Raw genomic sequence first — 22113 nt, forward strand, 5'->3', positions numbered from 1 at the left:
CGGATAACTATTTACACAATAAATATTTTTCGCTGAACTAGTCCAATAAATTTAAACTAATTTTTCCATGCATAAAAAATAAACTATTTTTCAATAAGATAAAAAAAATGCCCATCCTAAAAAAACTAATTTTCGCGTGCCCATCCTGTGAAAATTAGTTTTCACATTTCAGTCCTGCGACAAATTTCATATTTCACGCTCTCAAACGCGAAAATATTTTCACTTTTAAACTGTGAAAATTAAATTTTTATTAAACCAATCCATGAAAGTATATATTTTTGTTACTCCAACCTGAGAAAATCAATTTTCGCAGAACCATCTCACGACACTGGGTTATGTTTTGTAATTTTTAAAATTCGTGCAATATTTTTAAAATTCTAATACAAAAAACATTATTAAAAAATTCGGGAAGGTGTTGTAACAATTGTATTACCTGCAGGGCCAATATGGATTTACAGATACAGGGAGTTACAGGGATGGATGTAGCTACCAGCATCAAGAATTGAGTCACAAACAAATTGGCAGGTCAAAACATCCAGGCCTTTTTTTTTGTCTGGTGCAAACCTTCAGACAAAGAATAGCATTCATCTGAGCTATGCAGCAGCGACCAATTTCCATGTTATGCAGTACAAGAAGAAAGAAGGGTTAAATCTGTCGGTTCAGTTACCAGATAAAGCATGTTAGGACCTGTAAAGAGTTGAGCTCTTAGTCGAGTTTTCACAGAATTCAAGACTTCTCTAATGATTTGTCCCCACACTAGGAGCCAATGTATGACAAATTGATATTACTAATATGTGCCACAACTAACTAAAAAGATAAGTAGTTTGATATTCGTACACAACCAAACATAATTTTTTTTAAATGCATCTCACCCAGGTTGTATATTCTTCAGCTCGGAAGTGCTGAAATTGGCAACTGATTGTGGAACACTCCATTTGACAGTTCATGTGTCTCTAAAGGGCTTTTCTTTGAGCGCTCCAAGGAGGTAGCTTCAAAAATGCCTGCAAATGAATAACATTAGTCGTTGTACTGAAGGAAAAGAATGAAGATACATATATTTCATTTGGTGGGCCAATTACCAATTAAAGAAGTAAAATATTCAGAACAAGAAAAGTTGTATAACCATAGCAGTACAACTGACACAGCAAATTTAGAATTGAACAATGGATACAGAGAATGAGACCTCAAAACTCACCAAATCCTAAAATCACGGAACAGAGCACGAATCCCAAAAGGGAGAAATCCATTTTGTACAACATCTCCAAAATAATGATGCAACCTGTTGAAACCATTAAGTGCCTTGGAGAAGAAAAAACCATATGCAACCTGCCAGGCAGGAATAACAACCAAGTAAACATGTTATAAGCATGAAGGGAAGAGCTGATCATGGAGCGAAATGGACACAGTTAACTAAAAGAACACAGTTCAAGTCTTATGGTCAATACAACACTTCAAGAAGCATCCAAGAAAAGAAAATAAACCATTTCCTATGGTTACACATGAAGATTTTTGAGGGATAATAAGTTAAAATCTATAATCTGCTGAGGATCTAGCTGAGACTGATGATAGCAAAAGAATTAGGCAGGTTCTGTTTACAAATTTACAACATCATACGACAATTGATGGAAGGATTTGAGAATTTTTTAATTTACTTTTTCAATCAAAATAGTTTCACTCTTGCGAGAAAAATCTTACTTTTCCTCGGCACCATTGTCAACATAGAATATTAGCACAATCCCAAACACAACGGTACTCAAGTATGCCCAGCTTGGAAACTGTAGTTTAACTATGCTGTCAGATGCTGAACCCTGCAATCAAGAAAACAACTATCAGTGTATCACTACATACCAAAGGAAAAAGGTGCAAATCTTCCTGACCGCAGAAAGTATTATGTATAGAGCATAGACAATATATACTCACTAGGATTGTGTCCCACATCGCAAATGGAAAAAGAAAACATGTCGCAGAAGCAATAGTTATTGCATGAAGTCTCCTTTTAAGTTGATTCTGCAGACGAACAAAAGGCTTGTGATTATCAATTTCTAATAAATCTCTCGCTAGCATAGAATAAGGAAAACAACTAGAAGGTTTAATTCATGACTGAGATAAGATTACTTAAACCGAGAGTACCTTGAGAGAAACACGCCGAGCTAATACTCTCCTTAAAGCAGATAAAATCCCAGCAGTAATTGGCACTACCATTTCTTTCATTCCAATTGTTTGAGTTGCCTTCTCCAGCGGTTCACTTCCAAAGCTATCTGTATAAAGTCAAGAACTCCCAACACATTTACATGAGTCCATTACAGGTAGGGTCCTTACGGTGCAATATTTTTTGGTATAGTCTTAACCAGCAAAAATGTAGAATTATGAACAGTATGTCTGCAATAGTATACATAGTGGCGAATGTGTTCTTGTTGCCCACCCATTTGATAAGAGATAGTATGCTACCAACATAGCAGCAAGCCCGCCAATCTACAAAATTTGTACAAATTCAGGGGAAACAGACATGAGTACCATCTAAAGAGGAACCTGGGCAGTTGCTGCTTCAAAAGTATAAGAGTGTGTGTTTTAAGAAAGCCAGCTGAACATGACACAAGGCATTAAATAGCTGAAATGTAGCAGGGCGTACTAGACGTGTAACTTTAATGAACAATATGCTAATGCATAGCAAGGCATGTTCAATGTGTGCACACTTATCTGCTCTTTATGCCCATTTGACTATTTGAGCAACCACAACTTCAAGTTATGTTCTATATAAAGTGCACTTATTGACCAGATACCTGTACCAGTGCATGTGCATGTAAACGATATCTCACTTATCTACATATTTACCGAAAAGAAGCATTGATCTATACCAAATAGGCTGTAAAAGAACAGTGACTACAAAATGCTTTAGGTTAGCCACGTAAAAGTAATAGTTTCCAGGTGTTAGATGACTTGTATAGAACAACATATAATCAACAAATAAAATATAAAAAACAGTTAGACACATTTAATTCTATTTAAAATCAGCAACTTGCCTTTTTCCATATATTAACTCTCCTTCCATACAAAGCAGCAGAGAGAACTCCAAGAACCGCACCTGCATACTCCGCCAGCAGAGCGCTACTCAATAGACAAGAGTAAAATGCAGTTTAGATGCAAGTGCACAACAAAATTGGCAAGTTCTTCTAGTAATATAATTAGGATGCTCAAACAGGGAATCATATTCCCTTTTTCTTTGTTCTCCAGCGGAACCAACTAAAGTCACAAATTTTGCTTTTTTCGTTTTGGAACCCATCAAAACAGTTTAAACAAATTTGAATTTTCAAAAAGTTTACCCGGTAAAAAGAAACTATCTGCTCTATACAACAACAAAGCCTTTGTCCCAAGCAAGTTGGGGTAGGCTAGAGATGAAACTATCTACTCTATGTGTACTAAATTATCCAGCCCACTGGCAAGGCTGCAGGCACGTGTGGACGAGGTTCTGAGCTCGATCCCAATGCCTGTAATTTCTTTTTTTTTTCATTCATTGTAGCTGTGAGGCCCGCTTGTCAGAGACTGAGAATAACGAAAAAAGTTGGCATCAAGGTAATTGAACCCTGGACGGGGTACATGCAGAAAATGGGGCTAACCACTGAGCTAGGCACTTTTGTATGTTCTCCTAGGGTTTGCCACTCTTTTGAGTTTTGACCCCAAATAAGAATCAAATCCGAACAAAACAATGAAAAATATAGGACTTTTTTGCCTCGGCGGAATGAACGAGTTACACGAAATTTCTCCGGAAACAAAATCCCTGTGCTCAAAGCAATGAAAAGTACTTGTATCAGTGCATGATATATATGTAAATGATAATATTATGAACATTGTTTTGCAATTGAAGTGTTCAGAACTTGATTGCATCAATGGGAGAGTAAGTGCAAATCCCTTGTACATGCGATCATGCAAATTCATGTCCTAATCTGTCCAATCCGAATGGCAAGGATAATCATACGTTGGACCAACATACAGGGAAGCTAGAGAATTAGACCCGTGATGCACATCCATAGTATGCGGCTCATTTTCACGATAATGGCTCGTAGCATGGTTTGCACGATTGCATGAAGGAAGTTTGGACTAGATATTCCCTTACATTTTTGCACCACACCCCACAGATCAATTAGCTATCTGAGTATCTGACAATTTCATAGTGCTGAAAGAACGATATACTTACACTAGTGGCCCACAAGCAAGAAGTCCTTTACCCCATAACACAAAGTATAGCGCCAGGATTCCTCCATTGATAACTGTGGGAATGACCTGAACTAAGACATGCAACAATGCAACCAAACTGAATAAAAAGAAAGCAGGTATCTAATAGCAGGCGAAGTAATCTCAAAAAAAGGGAAGGTACAGCAGAACCTGTGCGTTGGTCAAAGGCCGGCCTTTCCATGGCTTCTGTAAGACAAAGAAGATGATTGAAGCGGGTACAAGACAACTGAAGATAAATCCAGCTACTGAATCCCCACCACTGGATAGGTAGTTATATAAGGAGTACACAGACCAAATTCTCATGAAGTTGCCCAAAATATGAATTACTTGCAATGGCGTTGACCTGCAAAAGCAATTACAACAGTTTGGTCAGCAAAAGTAGCCATCTTACTTATTGCTACCACATATGTTTGAAAAGGTAAGCTAAATTTATTTTCAATATGGAGCGATAATAAGGGAAACAGAGCTTTTAAATACCCGAAAAAGTAGAAAGAAATACAAATTTAGGACCCGCACATGTTGCTCTAGCTCACCTCTCTCAAATTCATTAAAAGTATTTGGTGGACTTGAAAAAAGATATGATTATTCTAACTTGAAAAGGAATATAAACTGTGGCAATATCAAAAAACAACATAACAAGTGCACATAGTGAGATGCATAGTATAAAACCACCATGTCCGAGTACTCTAGAGTTTACCGTAATTCTCGAGGCGTATCTATATCGCCGGGGAGGGGATCTCTAGATGAAAGGAAACTATCCGTAGAAGCCCAGGGAATTCTATAAATAGGGAAGTTTATCTCTAAGAACAGGAAGAAAGACTCCAAAGAACGTACGCCCCCCCCCTCCCCCCTATGTATACGGAGCCTAGAGACCCTGCGGAGAGGGAGGCGGAAGAAGCCAAGGCAGAGAACAAGTCAAAAGATGCCACAAGGAAGTCGCAGACTAGGATAGATCCATCTAGACTAGCCATGCACCTCTTGTAACAAGCTAGATCAATACAAGTCAAACAGAACGTAACGTTATTATCCTAAGGGAGGTCTGAACCTTTCTAAAAACTCATATGTGTTCTTTTGATTCGTCTACTCGAAGCATCTCTATCTATTCTATAAGTTCGTAAGATCAGCGGTCCACCAATCGTCGACAATTAGCGCCGTCCGTGAAAATCATGACAATAGGCATTGAAAAATCTACACATAGCATGTCGTCGACTTCGCCCAAGCCTGCACCGAAGACCCTTTTTCGGACAAGAGGTTCTACGACAACTTTACCTCTTCAACCGACGAGCCGACAATCGATCGGGTGGACCTCGACGAAGAATTATCTGGTGACGACACCGGCGACGAGGTAAGTCACTTCATGGATCAATGCGCCGAGGACTACGGCATCAAGTTTAAACCACTTGACTACCAAGACAACCGCAAAAGCAATGTTCACCACAAGTCGGGATCCTCCCCTACAGCTTCCGACATGGATTGTCAAGATACCTACCCAGAGCAATCCGATGATAAATCCATGATAGATCTGGACTCCTCCTCTAGTGGAGATTAGCCCCAAAAAGTCTTCGCTATCGAAGACAGAAATATCTGTATGACCAATCATGACGACAACGATCCTGCAAACACGTGGGTGCCCGCCGCTCTGGCTATGGGAGACCATAGCAGCCTCCCCTGATGACAACCCCTCATATCCCAAGTCTTAACAGAGTCCGGGATACAACTGTCTCCTAACCAACTCTAAAAGTTTTATATGTAAGTACTAAGAGTAAGTTTATACTAGTAAATGTTCATATTTCCCGCAAGGTCGCTCGAATCTCTTTTTTTTTTGGTCTTCCTTAAACTAAATGTCTAGCACCCGTAAGACGGGTACGCCGACAGTAAGCAGCAATCAAGGTACCTTTACCTATCGCGCGCATGGGTACACCGACATTACGCCAAACAATGTCACACGAAAATCAATTTCAGGAAACAAGAGTTTCTACAGTCAGAGGAGAAGTATGAGCGTTCAATTCTTTTTTCTTATCTCGGTCGGCTAATTCATAATGGTCGGTAGGCAGTTTTTATTCTATTATCTTTGACTGCATATTTGAGTTTTCTTCCCAAATAACCAGTCGGGACTTGATGAATAAAATATACTAAGAGCTAATGACAACATATTATGTGTGTGCCAAAGCGACTTCCTTCACGTGAAAACGATATTCTAAGTTACGAACTCCTTATCACGGTCCTTGAGTGTCCGGGGGCTACAACGCCTCCCACTCACATCGGACCTAGGGCTGACCCAAATAAGCTCCCCGATTAGTAACAAAGCCATCCTACCCTAGCCAGAGGAGGAAGCAAGTAGCACTAAACATGTTAGGTTGTCAGTATCTCCTCGGTATCAAGTTCCCAAGAAGTCTCATTGTTTTCATTTACATTCTTTTTTGTTTTTTACTAACAAAAGAATAAGTTTCTATTTCCAAGCACAGGATATAGAAGAAAGTCTAAACGGACTCGATGATTCTCCGACTAGCCACCGCGGCGGTTCCGAGTGCTACCCGGAGCTATGATTTTCTGTGCCAGGGTCCCATCATATTTTCTGTTCAGGATCTCTTCCGGCGCATGCGGGGGCTACTGGTACGAAATACTAGGAGAGCCGGCACACTAAACCAACAAAGACGCTCAATTTCCAAACGTCATCTTGATCTTTTGCCAGAAAATGAGGAAAGATTCTTTCACCACCACGCAAAATCTCTGCCACGACGGTTCAACTTTTGAATAACCCATCGGAGAGCCAAATTTTCCTCAACCTTCACGGAATCGTAAGAAGTTGGGACGATGATTATCAGTTGACTCGGATTTCCTACTCGGACGAGGTCCCTATCAGAAACCCGGATAGACGTACATCATAATCGAAAGCCTGAGTTATCACTCGGAGAGGCAACATGTCAAGATGCTTTCATCGACTAGGCTAAGTTTCTTGATCTATCACAACCTCATTTCACATACTAGTGGGAGGTTTGACGATGGGTAGTATAAAACTACCATATCCAAGCACCCAATGATTTCCTATAATTCTCGAGGCGTATCTCTATCTCCGAAGAGGTGATCTCTAAATGAAAGGAAATTACCCGTAGGAGCCCAGAGAATCCTGTAAATAAGGAAGTTTATCTCTAAGAACAGAAAGGAATACTTCAGAGGACGTATGCCTCCCTTATATATACGGAGCCTGCGGACCCTACGGAGAGAGGCGGAAGAAGCCAAGACAGAGGACAACAGTGTTTTCAAGTCGTCCGATTAGTCACAATTAGTCAACGATTAATCGACAAACCGATCAGCTGCCACCAACTAGGCACTACTACGCGACTTGAGCGTCTAGGCGGCTAGTCGTCGACTAGTCGTCGATCAATCGTCCATAAAAGTCGTGGAGACTTGTTGGAACTGGCAAATTAGGTTGTTTCGGCCGACGGTCTAGTAGGGTTTCATGAGCCCAATAGCCCATAGCCTCATATACATACCTCATCTATTCCCATCTTCTCTCTCCACTGCCTCCAGCGTCTAGTCCAGCACGCTACCACCAGTCCAGATGCCACCGCCGCTTCCTCCTCTCTCTCCACTGTCTCCAGTCCAGCCCGCCACCACCGCCAGTCGCCAGCACACCGCCCCGCCGCCGGCCTCTAGCACGCCGCCACGCAGGAGGCAAGAGTCCTCTATGCAGCCCGCCGTCGCGATGCCAGGAGACCTCTACTCCCTCAGTTTCTCTCCATCTCCAAGTCTCCAACACTCTCTCAGGCTACTTTGACAAGAGATGGGACAACCAAATGGGGTAAAATTTATATGGGGCAGCCAAGTTCTTAAATTCAGCCAAGTTCTTTGCCATTAGGGAAGACAACAGAAGGCAAGCTTCAAGGCTAAGGTCAATGTTCAATGATGTGCTATGGAAGATGGTGACTGATGATGATGAGCAAAGCAAGATAAGCAAACAAGCTGATGATTATGAGAGGTCAAAAGGTGATGCCTTCTCAACGAAATTAGCAATAAAAGATAGAGATAAAAAGATGAAGATGATACCACTTTGCTGCAGCCACAAGATGAATCTGAATCTGAAGCAATGGAGGAGGATGACGATGATGGTAGACCTGCAGCAAGGGGTGGAGATGGTGGGGGCTTCCAATTGGATGACACTTTACTTTAGAAGTTTAGATGGTGGCTGATTGCTTGCTCATGTGAAGTGGATGTGTTGTGTTCAGAATTTAAGCTTATGAGACTTGTGCCTTTACATTTGAGTTTAAGACTTGAGAACTTGTTTAATTATGTACTGTAACAAGCATCACTCTTTATATCTTGTTTAGTGCTTGCCTACGTGGTTTAATTATATAGTATACTAGTATGTAGTATGTACTTCTTTGCCATGGTTTAATTAATTTGTGACTTATGTTACAGGTTGTTGCAGCAGCCAGCAATTCAGCAAGAAGCCAAGAAGAACCAATTACATCTGGAATTCTGGAGTCCTGGAATCTAGACAAGTGGGTTACTGAATCATAGTCTTTTTGTGCACTTGTGTTATAGTCTACTAGTATAGTAAATCCTGAATTACTAATATAGTATATTTATAGTATGAACAATGTATATTTACTAGTACATTACTACTATATTTATAGTACTACTACTATCGACTACATACCGAGTGCCAGGACAACTTGGTAACCTAGTCGACCGACTAGGTACCGACTAGTCGAGCCTAGTTGGCCATATAGTCGACCTAATCGCCTGAACGGTGCCCTGGCATCTAATGTTCGACTTACTGACTTGAAAACAAAGGAGGAGAATAATCAGGAAGACGCCACAAGGAAGTCACCGACTAGGATAGATCCATCTAGACTAGCCACACACTCCCTTGTAACAAGCTCAGATCAATACAAGCCAAATAGAGCGTAGAGTTATTATCCTAAGGAAAGCCTGAATCTGTCTAAAACCTCTATGTGGGTTCCTTTGATTCGTCTACTCGAAGCATCCCCCATCTATTCTACAAGTTTGTAAGATCCGTAGTTCACCAATCATCGACACATAGGGAGCAACTAGTAAGTATAGGACAACTAACATATACCCATTTGATAGCGATAATCAGAACAATATGTGACAACCAACTACTATGTTAGAGTAAATGCTAAACTGTAAGTACCATATTTACAGAATCTAATATAAACCGAATTGCTTGCTAGTCCTAACATTTGTAGTATTAACTGAGACTATAAACTATAGCATCTTATTTGCCAGTATTACAATCAGTGAGCTCCCCTCTAAAATAGAACTGGATAAAATAATTCTATTTCAGATAAATCAGGGTAAATTCCACTATGCGTTCTGGTTCCTACACTTGTATACCAATTAACTCACTAAGATCTGGAAAAAACCTAATATATATTTTTATGTGAAATTTAACAACACATAAATGATTAGGTAACAAATTTTCCTACATCCTGGATAAACCATAAAAAAATCTAGGCCAAAGAAATTGCGATTGCTACTTTTGAGTAAAACTGCAGCTATCCCATATATCTGGAGAAATCGAATGAATCACGCAGAACCGAGCTGACAAAAGTAAGAGAAATGGCATATTTGAAAACTAAAACCATCGCTAATTTACCACTGATTTTGCGCTCTCAGATCAAATTTACAATTGGAACTAAAGAATAGCACAGCAACTTAGCATCGTGAGAGTGGTCACGCGATTAAACCATTTAAAGGAAGCGGATATACAATGCATAGCGCCGATCCAGCTACGAGATCTCGTGCCGCGCTGCGTCGGGGTGAGGAGTTAGAGAAATGGGGAAAGGATCAGGCGGAAACCTCACCTGGCCGTCGGCGCCGATCGAGAGGTGGAGGCGCCCACGCCGCCGTCCGCCGCGGCGGAGGCGGAGGCGGAGGGCTTCGGCGACATCATCTCGTCGGAGTCGTCCGGTGTTGGTGGCTGGTCCGACTCGCCGGATCAGGTCGGTCGGGATGGACTCGAGACGTGCGAGTTCCCTTTGGGTTCGCGGCGCAGCACGTGACGCGACCAGAGATTTCAATTTAGTTTTATAACTTTTTATTGACCGACGAAAAGATTGAAGTTTGCGAAATATTCATAAAATCTTAGTAATCTTCATCCTCTACTTTTAAATCTCACATACCAGTAAAAAAGTTAGATATTTTATTTCTCTTCAAATTTTTTAAAATTTGTAAAATTTTAACGAAATTTTAATCAGTAGACGCGATAGTTAGCGCTCATCGTTTGGCACGTGATGTGACACAAATCCTTTGCTGCAGCCTTCCAGGACCGTACGGTGGATTGGACTTCTTAAACTAAAGGCCGAGACATCAGGTTCTTAGTCATCTCACTAGATATTTTAAAATTTTATTTTTTATAATATTATTATAGTATCTTATAATATTATTATAATATTTTCTATTTTTTATCTTCAGTAGCTATTATATTTTCTACCTTTTATTACTCTCTCTACTTTTGAAGTTATAGTTATCCTCTGTGAACAGTGATAAAGATAAGAGAGAATCGGTAAATATACAGACATGAGAGGAAATCTGCAACACTGAAGCGCACTATAGCAGTGAAAAAGGAGCCTGCTGGAGCTCGTTGGCGGGACGCATGGTGCTATATCAGGCATTATAGCACACGAAACCGACTCCGCTAGAGTTGGCCTTCGAAAGATGATGGAGTTGTTGGGCACGATCGCGGGCTGCTGGTTGGGATGAAGTCGTTCAATGTCTCAATCACAATGGTGGCTGCTGTGACAATGCCTCCCTCACCATAAAAAAAAACACTACTTCGGCTTCGGCTACAACAGACATGTTAACTCTTGTAAAACGCTCCACCTCCACCACTCCAGTTCGGTGGAGTAAGAGGCTAGGATGGTGGTGCGCGTGGCAAGGATGGTGGCCATACTTAATTTGGAGATGTTGGCTTTAGAAGGTATGTCATTTAATAACTCTATTCTAAGTTGTCCAGATATATATATTGTCAATAATTATCATGACATATGTATTTCTATGGGACAATATAAGAACGATGTTTCTTTAGGCATTCATGATATTAAAAACATTGAATTATAAAGATTAGCTAGTGTCCCTTCTATACAGACTAAAATAAACTTATCAAATGGAAGAGAAGAGTCTCATGAGGATGAAGATGAGGACTTTGACAACATTACTCTTGAACACTTACGTAGTGGTCTAACAGAGAAGGTAATGGATGATGACATGGGTCGCATTGGTTGTGATTAAGAATATGTTCAGTTTAAAAAGAAACCTCATCCATCTCAAAAGAACAAAAAAATAGAGTGAAGGGTATATAAAAAAGCAAATAGTTCTAAATGAAAGGTATCTTCTGAAATAGCAAAGGTCTTAGAGAGTTGACTAAATATGGTTTTTTTTTTCATGATACCTCTTTAAAGCAAAAAACTAGATTTCATGTAATACTTGAAACACGTAGGAATGACTTTACACAAACAGATCTAAATCGCTTTTGTGGTGATAGAGATTTTGGATGGCATTGGTTGTCGCTGAGAGGCCGATCTAGTGGTATCTTGATGGGTGTAATTTATCTGCGATGTTACGGCTGTTTTTGAAGGAAATTTCTATGTAAAATTTTACCTCAAAAATAAGGATGACGGTTTTCAATGGATCTTAATGGTTATTTGTGGAGTGGCTCAATAGGAATTCAAGGAAGTTTTTTGACAGAATTAATCTATGCTTGTAGCAATCTAACAACATCAATTATGGTTGGAGGAGATTTTAATTTTATTAGAAGCGTAACTGAGAAAAGCAATGATCTGTATGATAATAGATGGTTGTTCCTCTTTAATGTGATTATTAAAAGCCTTGATTTGGGAGAGCTTGAGCTTTCAAGGCGCAAGTTCACTTGGGCTAATTCTTTAGAGAATCCAATGTTTGAGAAATTTGGTAGAATTTTCGTGAGTACAGAGTGGGAACAAAAATTTCCTCTATATGCCGTTCAAGCTCTCCCTCGGGATATATCGGGCCACACTCCTTTACTACTTGACTCAAGAGATGTCTCTCATCGTGGCAACTTACGGTTGTTCAAATTTGAGCTGTATTGGCTAACGAGAGATGGTTTTTTTTTTACCAAGTAGCAGACGTATAAAAGAAGGAACAAAAAGGTAATACTACGATGGATAGATGGCAAAATAAAATACACAGACTTAGACAATATCTGAGAGGTTGGGCAAAGAATATAAGAGGTAAAGAAGAAAGATTGAAAGAAATTTTATCTAAAAGAATTGATGAACTTGGTAGGAAAGCGGAATATGCTATTTTATCCCCATATGAAGCTGACATGTTAAGATATTTTAAAGCAAGCCTCCTCAAATTTTGAGGGAAGAAGAGATAACCTGGTTCCAACATTCTAAAACATCAAAACTTTTGGAAAGTGATAGAAATATGAGGTACTTCCAATTGATTGCCATTGGCAAGTACCAGAAAACTCGTATATTTCAATTAGAACATAAAGGGAAAACCCTAACAAGGCAAGATGATATCAAAGAGCATATCACTTCTTACTATACTGACCTATTTGGGCCACCCATGAGTAATAGGTTTTCGCTGCTTGAGACTCATAGGGAAGACATACCCTAGGTTTTTGATATAGATAATGAGATGTTAATAGAGATGCTCACTGAGAAGGAGGTGAAAGAGGCTATATTTCAAATGGAACAAAACAAAGCTCCTAGACCTGATGGCTTTCCGACCGAATTTTATCAGTTTTTTTTGGAAGTTATCAAGATTGATTTTATGGCCTTATTTATTGAATTTCATGAAGGAGCTTTACCTCTTCATCGCCTCAATTTGGTATCATTATATTACTACCAAAAGGAATAGATGCAACCGCGATAAAGCAATATAGACCGATATGACTTTTGAATGTCAGCTTCAAGATTTTTACTAAAGTTGCGACTAATAGGATCGAGAGTGTTGCACAGAAGATAGTTAAACCTTCTCAGACAGCCTTTTATGCCAAGTAGAAATGTTATGGAAGCGATGGTTATACTTCACAAACAATACAAGAAATGTATAGGAAAAAATGTAATGGAGTGATTTTTAAGCTTGACTTTAAGAAAACTTATGATAAAGTCAAATGCCCATTCCTTCAACAAACTTTGAGAATGAAAGGCTTTTCCCAAACTTGGTGTTCTTGGATAGAGAAATTTGTAACAAAAGGAAGTGTAGCAGTTAAAGTTAATGATGATATTAGTAGATACTTTCAAACAAAAAAGGACCGAGACAAGATGACTCTTTATCACCTATTCTTTTTAATATTGTAGTTGATATGCTGGCTATTCTTATTGCCAAAGCAAAGGAGTCAGGTTAAATAAAGGGTGTGGTACCTTATTTAGTTGATGAAGGGTATCTCCATTTTATAGTATGCAGATGATACGATTTTATTCATGGAATATGTTATTGATCAAACCAAAAATATGAAGCTCTTGGTTTGGGCTTTTGAGCAACTTTCTGGTTTGAAAATCAACTTCCATAAAAATGAAATATTCTACTATGGGGAGGCCAAAGAATTCGAAACCAATACTCACAAGTTTTTGGTTGTGGGATGGGGAGTTACCCCTTTATATATCTTGGAATCCAGATGCATCATAGGAGGATAAGTAACAAAGATTTGCAATGATTGAACACTGTTTTCAAAAGAAAACTAGTAGCTGGAAAGGCAAATACCTGACTGTTGGAGGTGATCTAGTGCTTATAAATTTGGTGTTAAGTAGTCTTGCAATATATATGATGTCATTGTTTGAGGTTCCTCATGGTGTTCTTAAGAAGCTAGATTATTATAGATCCAGATTCTTCTGACAGAGTGATGAACACAGTAAAAAGTATAACCTGGTAAAGTGAGGAATCTTATGTAGACCCAAAAACTAGGGGGTTAGGCATCCATAATTTAGATGTCCAAAATAAGTGTTTGCTTAGCAAATGGCTATTTCGATTAATCAATGATGATGGGAAATAGCAGCAACTTCTTAGAAACAAGTATCTCAAGAATAAGACAATAGGAGAGGTATGATAGAAACCTGAGGACTCCTATTTTTGGTCAGGCCTTATGAAGGTCAAGGATCAATTCTTGAGTTTAGGAACTTTTCAACTTAATGATAGTACTCAAACTAGGTTCTGAAAAGATAAATGGTTAGATAATTGCACCTTTCAGAACAATTGCTGTTGTTATATCACATTATGAGGAAGAGAAACATGACAGTAGCACAGGTTTTGAATGCGGATTCCATTAATGTGTCCTTATGTAGGGCACTTGTGGGGAGAAAATTTATGAGCTGGAACAGTCTAGTAGCTAAAGTAGCTTTTGTGCAACTTAATGACTAGGCAGATACTTTTAGATGGTCTTTACATGCTACTGTCAAGTTCTCTGTGAAGTCTATGTACCAAAACACAGTGAATCAAGGAATATCCATCCTACAGATTCTTATCTAAGTTAAAGCTCCCGCTAAAAATAAAGATTTTTTTTGGTATTTGTCGAGGGGAGTCATCTTAACAGAGGATAATCTAGCTATGCGAATCTGGCAAGATAGCAAGATAGCGTTCAATATTGTTTTTGCAATAACAATGAAACTATCCCACATCTGTTTTTTTATTGTCAGTTTTCTAAGTTTATTTGGAGAGATATTCATATTGCCATTGGTACCCCCTCCACAAAATGTATCTCATTTGTTTAATAGATGGCTAATTAATATTGATCCCAAGATAATTCCTAAAGTTTTGGTCAAGACAAGTGTATTATGTTGGGTTATTTGGCTAACCAGAAATGATATTATCTTTAACAAGGTAAAACCTAATTCCTATTTGCAGGTAATTTTCAGAGAAACACGTTGAATTCGATTATGATCCCTTATAAAAAAGAGGAGGCACGAGGTCAAATGAAATATGTATGCCGCATTGTAGAGATCACAATCATAGATATCTTCGTCAATGTGAATGAATGTCTACTAAGAGAATTTATATTTGATTTTAGACTTTTTTTAATGTTTCGTACTCTTTTTCCAAGGGTCGACCGTGACAACTAAAATGTGTCGACCGTGACGCATTATTCCAATTAGCTCTAGAACAATAAAACGGGGACATAGCCACCTTGCTCCTACATTGGTCTAGTTTTTTTAAAATAAAAATAAAAAACGGCGACGTCCGGGAGTTTGATAGGGCGCTGAGTTTGACAGGGGGCTCGAGCGGCTCCTGAATCGTGAGCTAGTGCCAAATCCGCTCCCGCTGACGGCACGCGGTGGACTGCCATTGTGCCGCCCCAGTTCCAGAGACGCGCGGGCTTCGTTTCCGTGTGATTTTCCTTTCTGTTTCGCCATTTTGAATGTATGACTGGCCTTATACGCGTCGTTTGACTGATCGGTAGCCATACAAGACTCTTTTTCTGCATCGCTAGACTTCTAATGTGACTTAATCGTGGCAATAGACTCTTCAGGTGTGCTACAGGGTCGTTCATAAAACGTGTCTCGGTGTGAGGTTTAGAAGAATGCTGGCTTCGTGCTATTCGAGCTATAAAAAGCATAGACATGAGAGATTTTTTTTTAATAATATTATTTCATTAGAACATTATAAAAATAATAGTCAAATTCAAAAACTTACAAAAATAAATACCTATCATCACGTGGAATACTAATAAGAGACCTATCGGTATTCCACATATCGATATCCTGCGTAGCATTAGGCCCAAGAGCCTGTCAGTGCGTAGAATACGGACCAAAGACATGTCGGCATTCCATGTGCCAATAGACATCCGGTTAGACACCAATAAGGGTGTCACGGTAGCGGACAGCCAACGGGCTTATCGGCAAACGAAATACCGACAGATCGACAACTATCTCTTTTAATTGATTTTTATTAATAATTAGGAGAATATAATACATTTAATAAAATATTTTTATTAATAATTAGAATAATATTATGTATTTAATGAGGCACAACCAGAATTATTGTGCATCCTATAGAAAAAGTTAAACTTTTTTAAAATAGCAATTAAAGGCTACACGTAGGTTGAAGCAATGATGCACGCTATTGTTGAACGGTCAAAAATGTTTGTTGTTTAAAGAGTTGTCCAAACGGTATCACGGGGTGGTTCATTTTTTCCTAATATTGGTTCGATGTAATTTTATCTATATTTTTTTATTTAGTTGTTGTAAAATTGTGTGAGTAGTTTTTTTTAGTGAAATAGCATTGGAGGATACAAAATATAAATTTTTGAACAATAGTAGTTGTAAAGCATAATTATTATAGTACTCGGTATGAAAGTTACATACGCTGATAAACATTATATAGAATATGGGGGTTTATCATCGATGTGTAAATAGATCATAACCATAAAAAAATAACGATAAAAATGTTAGCGTATACGGTACGCCTAAAGACTAACCTAATATCATACCGTTAGTAAACCTAACATGCATTAGAGAATTAAAATAGATCGGGTTACAATAGATACTCTCTACTGAATGCACTTAGGATATTTGCCTTTTCTCAGAGTATCGGTGCCCTCCGCCTTAGCATGACAGACCCTCTCTAGCTTTCTTTCCCTCTCTGCTTTGCGTGCTTGAGCTAGACGCGCTCCTTTGCGGCGTTCTTGATATGCTCCTCCTCCTGTTGTTTCATCCGTAGTTTCTCCTCATGTCGCTCATACTCATGACGTTCGTAAGCAATCATTCTCTACTGCATCTCCATATCCACCCACTACTATTAGTGCTCATTCTACATAATCATCAAATATCATCACTAACTACTCTTTCTGTTGACGCTATATCATTCTAAATGTATTACTGCCAGAAACAATTACTCCATTTCCATTCTAAATATCCTACAACTATGAAATATTTGTACTGCGTATTCATAACGATTCGACTTCAAACTACTAAAGATTGAAAAATTACAAACTATGTATGCTCTATGCTAAATTATCTATTCTACACGTATCTAAATTTTTCTATTCTAAATTCTAAATGAATCATATTTTTCTCCTTCCATTCTAAATACAATACTATTAAAATCCACAACAATTCAAATATACAATTCCTACATCGAGAAAAAATATATACACCTAATAATATCAAATTTTCAAATCATATTAAATAACATATGCTAACTCTACATTACCGAAGTATTGGAACGTTTCCAGCCACTCTACATTTCCTAACTAAATATACTATATTTTCTATATATAGTTAATTTCTGAACCATATCCACTCTACTCTAAATTTTATATCTTTATTCTCCTAATTATCTACTCTACTCGATATTACTCTAACTATTTTTCTTACTATTTTTCTAAGTATTTCTAACGCTAAATTATCTAAATATTCTACATTGTCAAACTACCTCAAACTATTCTAACTTAAATTTTCAAACTATACTAAATTTTCTACCAGACTATACTAATTTTTCTAGCTATTGCAAATTTCCAAACTAAATCTACTCTAATCTAAATTTTTTATCCTAACTTTCTAATTTTTCTACTCTATTCCAGATTTTTCCTACTCTATTCTAAATATTGTATACTAATTTTTCCTTCTCTATTCTAGTTATTTACTATTATTTCTTATAAAAATGGAAGATCCTCACCGTCGCCGTCGGGTTGCTTCTCGCCACCCGAGGCCGCTGCGCATCACTGGCAATTTAAGCCTGGCCGCCGCTCGCTGATCCGCTCTCACCTGTCACCGCCTCGCTCTTGCGCACAGTCGCTGCCGCTCTCTGCTTGACCGCGTGCATGGAAGACGAGGAACAGAAGAGGAATTGACGGTTGAGCTGATATTAAAGGCTTGTCAGCATACGGAATGCTGATAGGCCTAACGTGGCACCTGTCGGGATTCCGCATATCAACAGGTCATGACACGTCACCTATCGGCACGCGGAATGCTGACAGGCTGGTACGCTGCATGAACATCCTACGTGGCACACCCCATTAGCTGTGCTCATAACCTGTCGATATTCCGTGTGCCAATAGACCCTCAGACCCAGTGCCACATAGGCTGTCGGTATGCGGGATAGCAACAGATCTCGTATCGGTATTCCGTGTGCCAATAGGTAACTATTCTTGTAATTTTTTGATTTTAGCTATTATTTTTATAATTTTTAATAAAATGATATTATTAAAAAAATTGACATGAGACGAGGAGGCGGAACGAACAAACTACACATGAACTATAAGGAAGGACACACGAAGGTTAACCTTACCATCGCTTTCGTCGAGAATAAAGTCCTATTTGGCACGGCTTTAAATTCTTCTAGAAACATTTTGGATTTAATTTCTTTTTAAAAACATTTCTATAATGAATTGAAATCGATGTGTAATCGTTTGACTAGTTTATTAAAATTGGATTTCTGAAGATTATATGTGACAGAGGAAGGTCATTCTTATGAGAAACACTATTTTAAGTGATTATCCTGCTAGTAAAAATATAAATGTTTCTCTTGTTTCTTGCAGGGAAAAAAAACCAAACTACCTATTTGGCTGGGATAAACATTCCGGATTCTGGCAGTCAAACTCACCCTGAGGTCAGCAAGTACTCGGAAATTGCAGTTAGTCAGACACCAAAGCAGCGACAAACAAATTATGCAACGGAATATAAGTACGAACGCCACTAAAAAAGAAGACTACCTAATCCAAAATACTGGGCCTACAGGGTAGAAAGGTCTAGATTGAGGGTGAGCTTCATCACGCTAGAAGCTCTACCAAATCACACTTTCAGGGAGAGCACAAAGCGTGAAATCAGGTTGCAACCTTGCAAAACGAGCAGACAAATCGGGGAAAACACGGTACGTTTTCCTTTTCGAGGATTCACTGGAGAATTGCGCATCAGCACGTATTTAGATAAAAAAGAGTTTACAACCACAACCATACGGTGGAAATACAATGGTGGCTTTGCTTGCATGGTGCACTTACCAGCGAGCACACAGAATACAAAAATGAATTCCCCTAACAAACTACTCGTATACAAAGCTGAAGAATTTCAAAGTTATTGAGATACATATATTAGGTAAAATGCATATAAAACTAGTGGTCAATGAAAACCTAATAGTATTATTAAAAAATTCAACAAAAAAACTAATAATTGTGGCAATACCTTTCCAGGATTCACAAAAGGATTATCAAACGAAACTGATGGCATGTAGAATGATAGAACACATATCCAAAGTTAGAAAGCGATAATCGGTAGATAATTAAGATTCCGCTTGCAAGCCTTATGTTGTTCCGTAGGCTCAACTACAAATGATGCGGATGACTTAAGATTAAATAAGCAAAACTTTGGTTTACTAAAAGCCAACAGCAGACAAACCAGTCACCGCATTCGCACTGTTATAGTCTAATCAGGACCGATCTGCGCATCAATGCTCAATATTTGCTGGCTGCTAGCTAGTCTCACTGTGATTTTATAACCCAATAAAATGTGTGTGCAGCCTTTGCATGCCATAATTTTGGTGCTTCATCCATGAACTATCAGAGCATGCCAAGATAAGCAGCATTTTACACTAGCCATCAGACTACAGAATTTCGTATTTCAAAAACGAAAATTAGATGCATAGGCCCTCTTATAAACTAAATGGAGTAACTTAATGGGGGCAATAAGCTGAATAAAGATATACAACAATGGAAGAAAGATTCCAAATGCAGTTATTTCAAAATATGGGGTCAATATCAGACTTAAAAATGAGAACTCCACAACAATCATCATAGAAAACCATTAAACTTTATAAAACTAAAAGGCAGTTATATCTGAGAACTTACTTCCTCACCAACTTTTGACTTATGAAGCAGAACTATTGAGCAATCATGCGTGCTCTTCAGTTAAAATTAACCCTCACTAAATCTGTCTCCTTATGACCGTTCAATGCGAAAACAAGGAAGAAATATTGGGAAAAAAAATCAAACAAGCTTCTTCCTATACAAAGCAATGCTAGTTTTCCTCAAAGTTAAAAGGCAAATTTAACAAGCAATCATCAGCAAGGGAACTCAAACACGCACAGCAGCATCATAACACCTCAGCGTCAGAATAAAAACAATGAAAATTCAACAACTAAATTCCTTCATAGATTAAACCATGTACAAGACAACACAATTCCCCACCTAAGGATCATAACCCTTTATACAATTGACAATCCTACAAGCCCAGTAATCAAATTGAAAAAGCTAAACTGCTTCCCAACCACACCCCAATACATAATCACAGGAAATTCCACCTAAACTTCCTCTAATCCACCCAAAACAAAACACTTACGAAACAGACGTGTTAGCCATTAGAAGAAACAAAAACAGAGTAGATCAGAACATCTGAAAGCCCCTTCCATGAAGCTTCACCGAAGCACCAATCACCTCTGCAGGAACACAACCGCACCATCAGAGCCAAACCAAAGAAAGCGACTTAGAAACAACACCAAATCGAAAAATCCGTTACCTCCTCGATCTTGTACGAGCCTGGCGTCACATCTGATAGGCACAATCCCGGGTACAGCAACTGCAATTCCAAAACCAAAATTCGCATGAAACACCAAATTCGGATGGGAGCCAAAATTTACAATTTTACAGGCAGAGTTTCGATCCTTACGTCGAGCTGCCGCTGCACCGCGCGCGGGCGCTTCTTGGGCCGGCGAGGGGGCCGCGTCCCGCGTATCGCCGCGAAATCCTCAGCAATCTCCTCCTTGGACAGCACGATGGAGAACCCGCGCTTCTTGGTATCCTTCGTCGGCACCGGCGCGCGCTCCATCGCCGCCTCTGCCGCGTCGTCCGATCTCTCCGGCCGCGGCGGGGCAGCGGTGGCGGACGGACGGGTGCGCAGATTCCACGGCCGCTGAGGGCCGCGCTGGCGCTGCAGCGACCCACCCCCAGTGGCGCCAGCGGAACGATTGGCCTTCTCCTTGTCCAGGGACGGGGCCTCCGGACAAGCGGGCGGGGCCGTCGAGGCGGGGCTCTTGGAGCAGCGGAGGAGGCGGTGCGTGCCCCAGCTGAGGGAGGGGAAGGAGAAGCCGTGGAGCCGCATGCGTGACGGCGGCGGAACGGGAGCGAGGGAATCTGACGGAGGCAAAGAGGCCCTCGCGCTGCGGTGGTGGTCGTTCTCGACGGCGGCCATGAAGACCATGGGAGGGCGGGACGCGTGGGCGAAGAATAGGAGGGAGGGGAGCGGAAGGAAGGAAAAGAGAATGGCGAGAGAGGGACGAGCAGAGAAGAGAGGGCCAGATTTTTAAAACGGGAAAAGGGGAGGTTCTTTCCCTATGGACCCTTTAGATTCATCTATTTCCGCTGGAACCCTCAGTAAAATTGCTTTCGGACATCTGGTTCAGGGCGTCGCTTTCGGACACCGGCTTCTCGGGTTCGGTGTGTGCCAAGCGCACGATTGGGACGGGCGGGCTGTGATGGGGATTGGGGGTGAGGGGGTTGCGGGCTGGACGACGGGAGCGGTGACATCACGGGCTCGCAAGTTGCCATCAGGATCGGGACGAGCCGCCGCCACCAGGCCGTGCGGGGGCTGGGGGACCAGCATCTTTGATTCTTTCTCGGAGGTTTTTGCGTGGTGATCCGGTGATAATAACCCAATGCAGAGTTGCAAACACACAACACAGCTTCCAGTTTCGTTTTCTAGCTTCCTTCAGGAAACAATAGCTTTCTTACTGAATAGATTATAACATAGTACATTCTTGAGGAATCATATATTCATCCGGATTGGACTATTTATACACCTTACAACGTAATAGTGACAACATGTGTAAAGAAAGATGTAGCAAGAGCTAGTAGAACATATATATTTAAGGCTAAGGAAGGAGTTGAACCGGCGGGAGTTCGAGTCCCGTCTTACACATCCTTGTAGAGACCTTCAATGAAGGCCGGTT

The 22113-nt window shown here is 39.8% G+C and overlaps 2 protein-coding genes across 5 annotated transcripts; both read right to left on the bottom strand.

The window, feature by feature from the left end:
• Positions 1–403: 403 nt before the first annotated feature.
• Positions 404–10261, bottom strand: LOC133918313 (uncharacterized). Of its 4 annotated transcripts, none has more exons than XM_062362158.1 (12): positions 10062–10261; positions 4928–5008; positions 4381–4573; positions 4193–4278; positions 3021–3105; positions 2394–2472; positions 2131–2258; positions 1921–2007; positions 1696–1808; positions 1196–1326; positions 873–1001; positions 404–564 (listed from the first exon to the last, which is right to left on the bottom strand). In XM_062362158.1, exons 1-11 carry the CDS (start codon positions 10148–10150, stop codon positions 889–891), a joined length of 1185 nt encoding a protein of 394 aa, XP_062218142.1. In that variant the 5' UTR covers positions 10151–10261; the 3' UTR covers positions 404–564; positions 873–888. The 4 variants fall into 4 exon arrangements, with proteins under 4 accessions (XP_062218142.1, XP_062218135.1, XP_062218126.1 ...); XM_062362151.1 differs by lacking the exon at positions 404–564 and adding an exon at positions 640–687; XM_062362142.1 differs by lacking the exon at positions 404–564 and having other exon boundaries at positions 640–1001.
• A 10031-nt stretch (positions 10262–20292) lies between these two features.
• Positions 20293–21467, bottom strand: LOC133918334 (uncharacterized). The gene is made up of 3 exons (XM_062362178.1): positions 20835–21467; positions 20685–20744; positions 20293–20604 (listed from the first exon to the last, which is right to left on the bottom strand). The coding sequence occupies exons 1-3, from the start codon at positions 21363–21365 to the stop codon at positions 20599–20601; spliced, it is 597 nt and encodes a 198-aa protein (XP_062218162.1). The 5' UTR covers positions 21366–21467; the 3' UTR covers positions 20293–20598.
• Between the last annotated feature and the right edge of the window lie 646 nt (positions 21468–22113).

The sequence above is a fragment of the Phragmites australis genome, chromosome 1, assembly GCF_958298935.1.
Source record: "Phragmites australis chromosome 1, lpPhrAust1.1, whole genome shotgun sequence".
Lineage (NCBI taxonomy): Eukaryota > Viridiplantae > Streptophyta > Magnoliopsida > Poales > Poaceae > Phragmites > Phragmites australis.

What these genes read in the sequence shown, in the direction of transcription:
- LOC133918313 (XM_062362158.1), bottom strand. Translation starts at nt 10,150, where the DNA reads ATGATGTCGCCGAAGCCCTCCGCCTCCGCCTCCGCCGCGGCGGACGGC. An exon ending in GATACGCCTCGAGAATTACG is followed by an intron (nt 4,574 to 4,927) that starts GTAAACTCTAGA and finishes TTGCTTTTGCAG; the next exon opens with GTCAACGCCATTGCAAGTAA. An exon ending in TTCCGTGATTTTAGGATTTG is followed by an intron (nt 1,002 to 1,195) that starts GTGAGTTTTGAG and finishes ATTCATTTGCAG; the next exon opens with GCATTTTTGAAGCTACCTCC.
- LOC133918334 (XM_062362178.1), bottom strand. Translation starts at nt 21,365, where the DNA reads ATGGTCTTCATGGCCGCCGTCGAGAACGACCACCACCGCAGCGCGAGG. An exon ending in CGGTGCAGCGGCAGCTCGAC is followed by an intron (nt 20,745 to 20,834) that starts GTAAGGATCGAA and finishes TTGGAATTGCAG; the next exon opens with TTGCTGTACCCGGGATTGTG.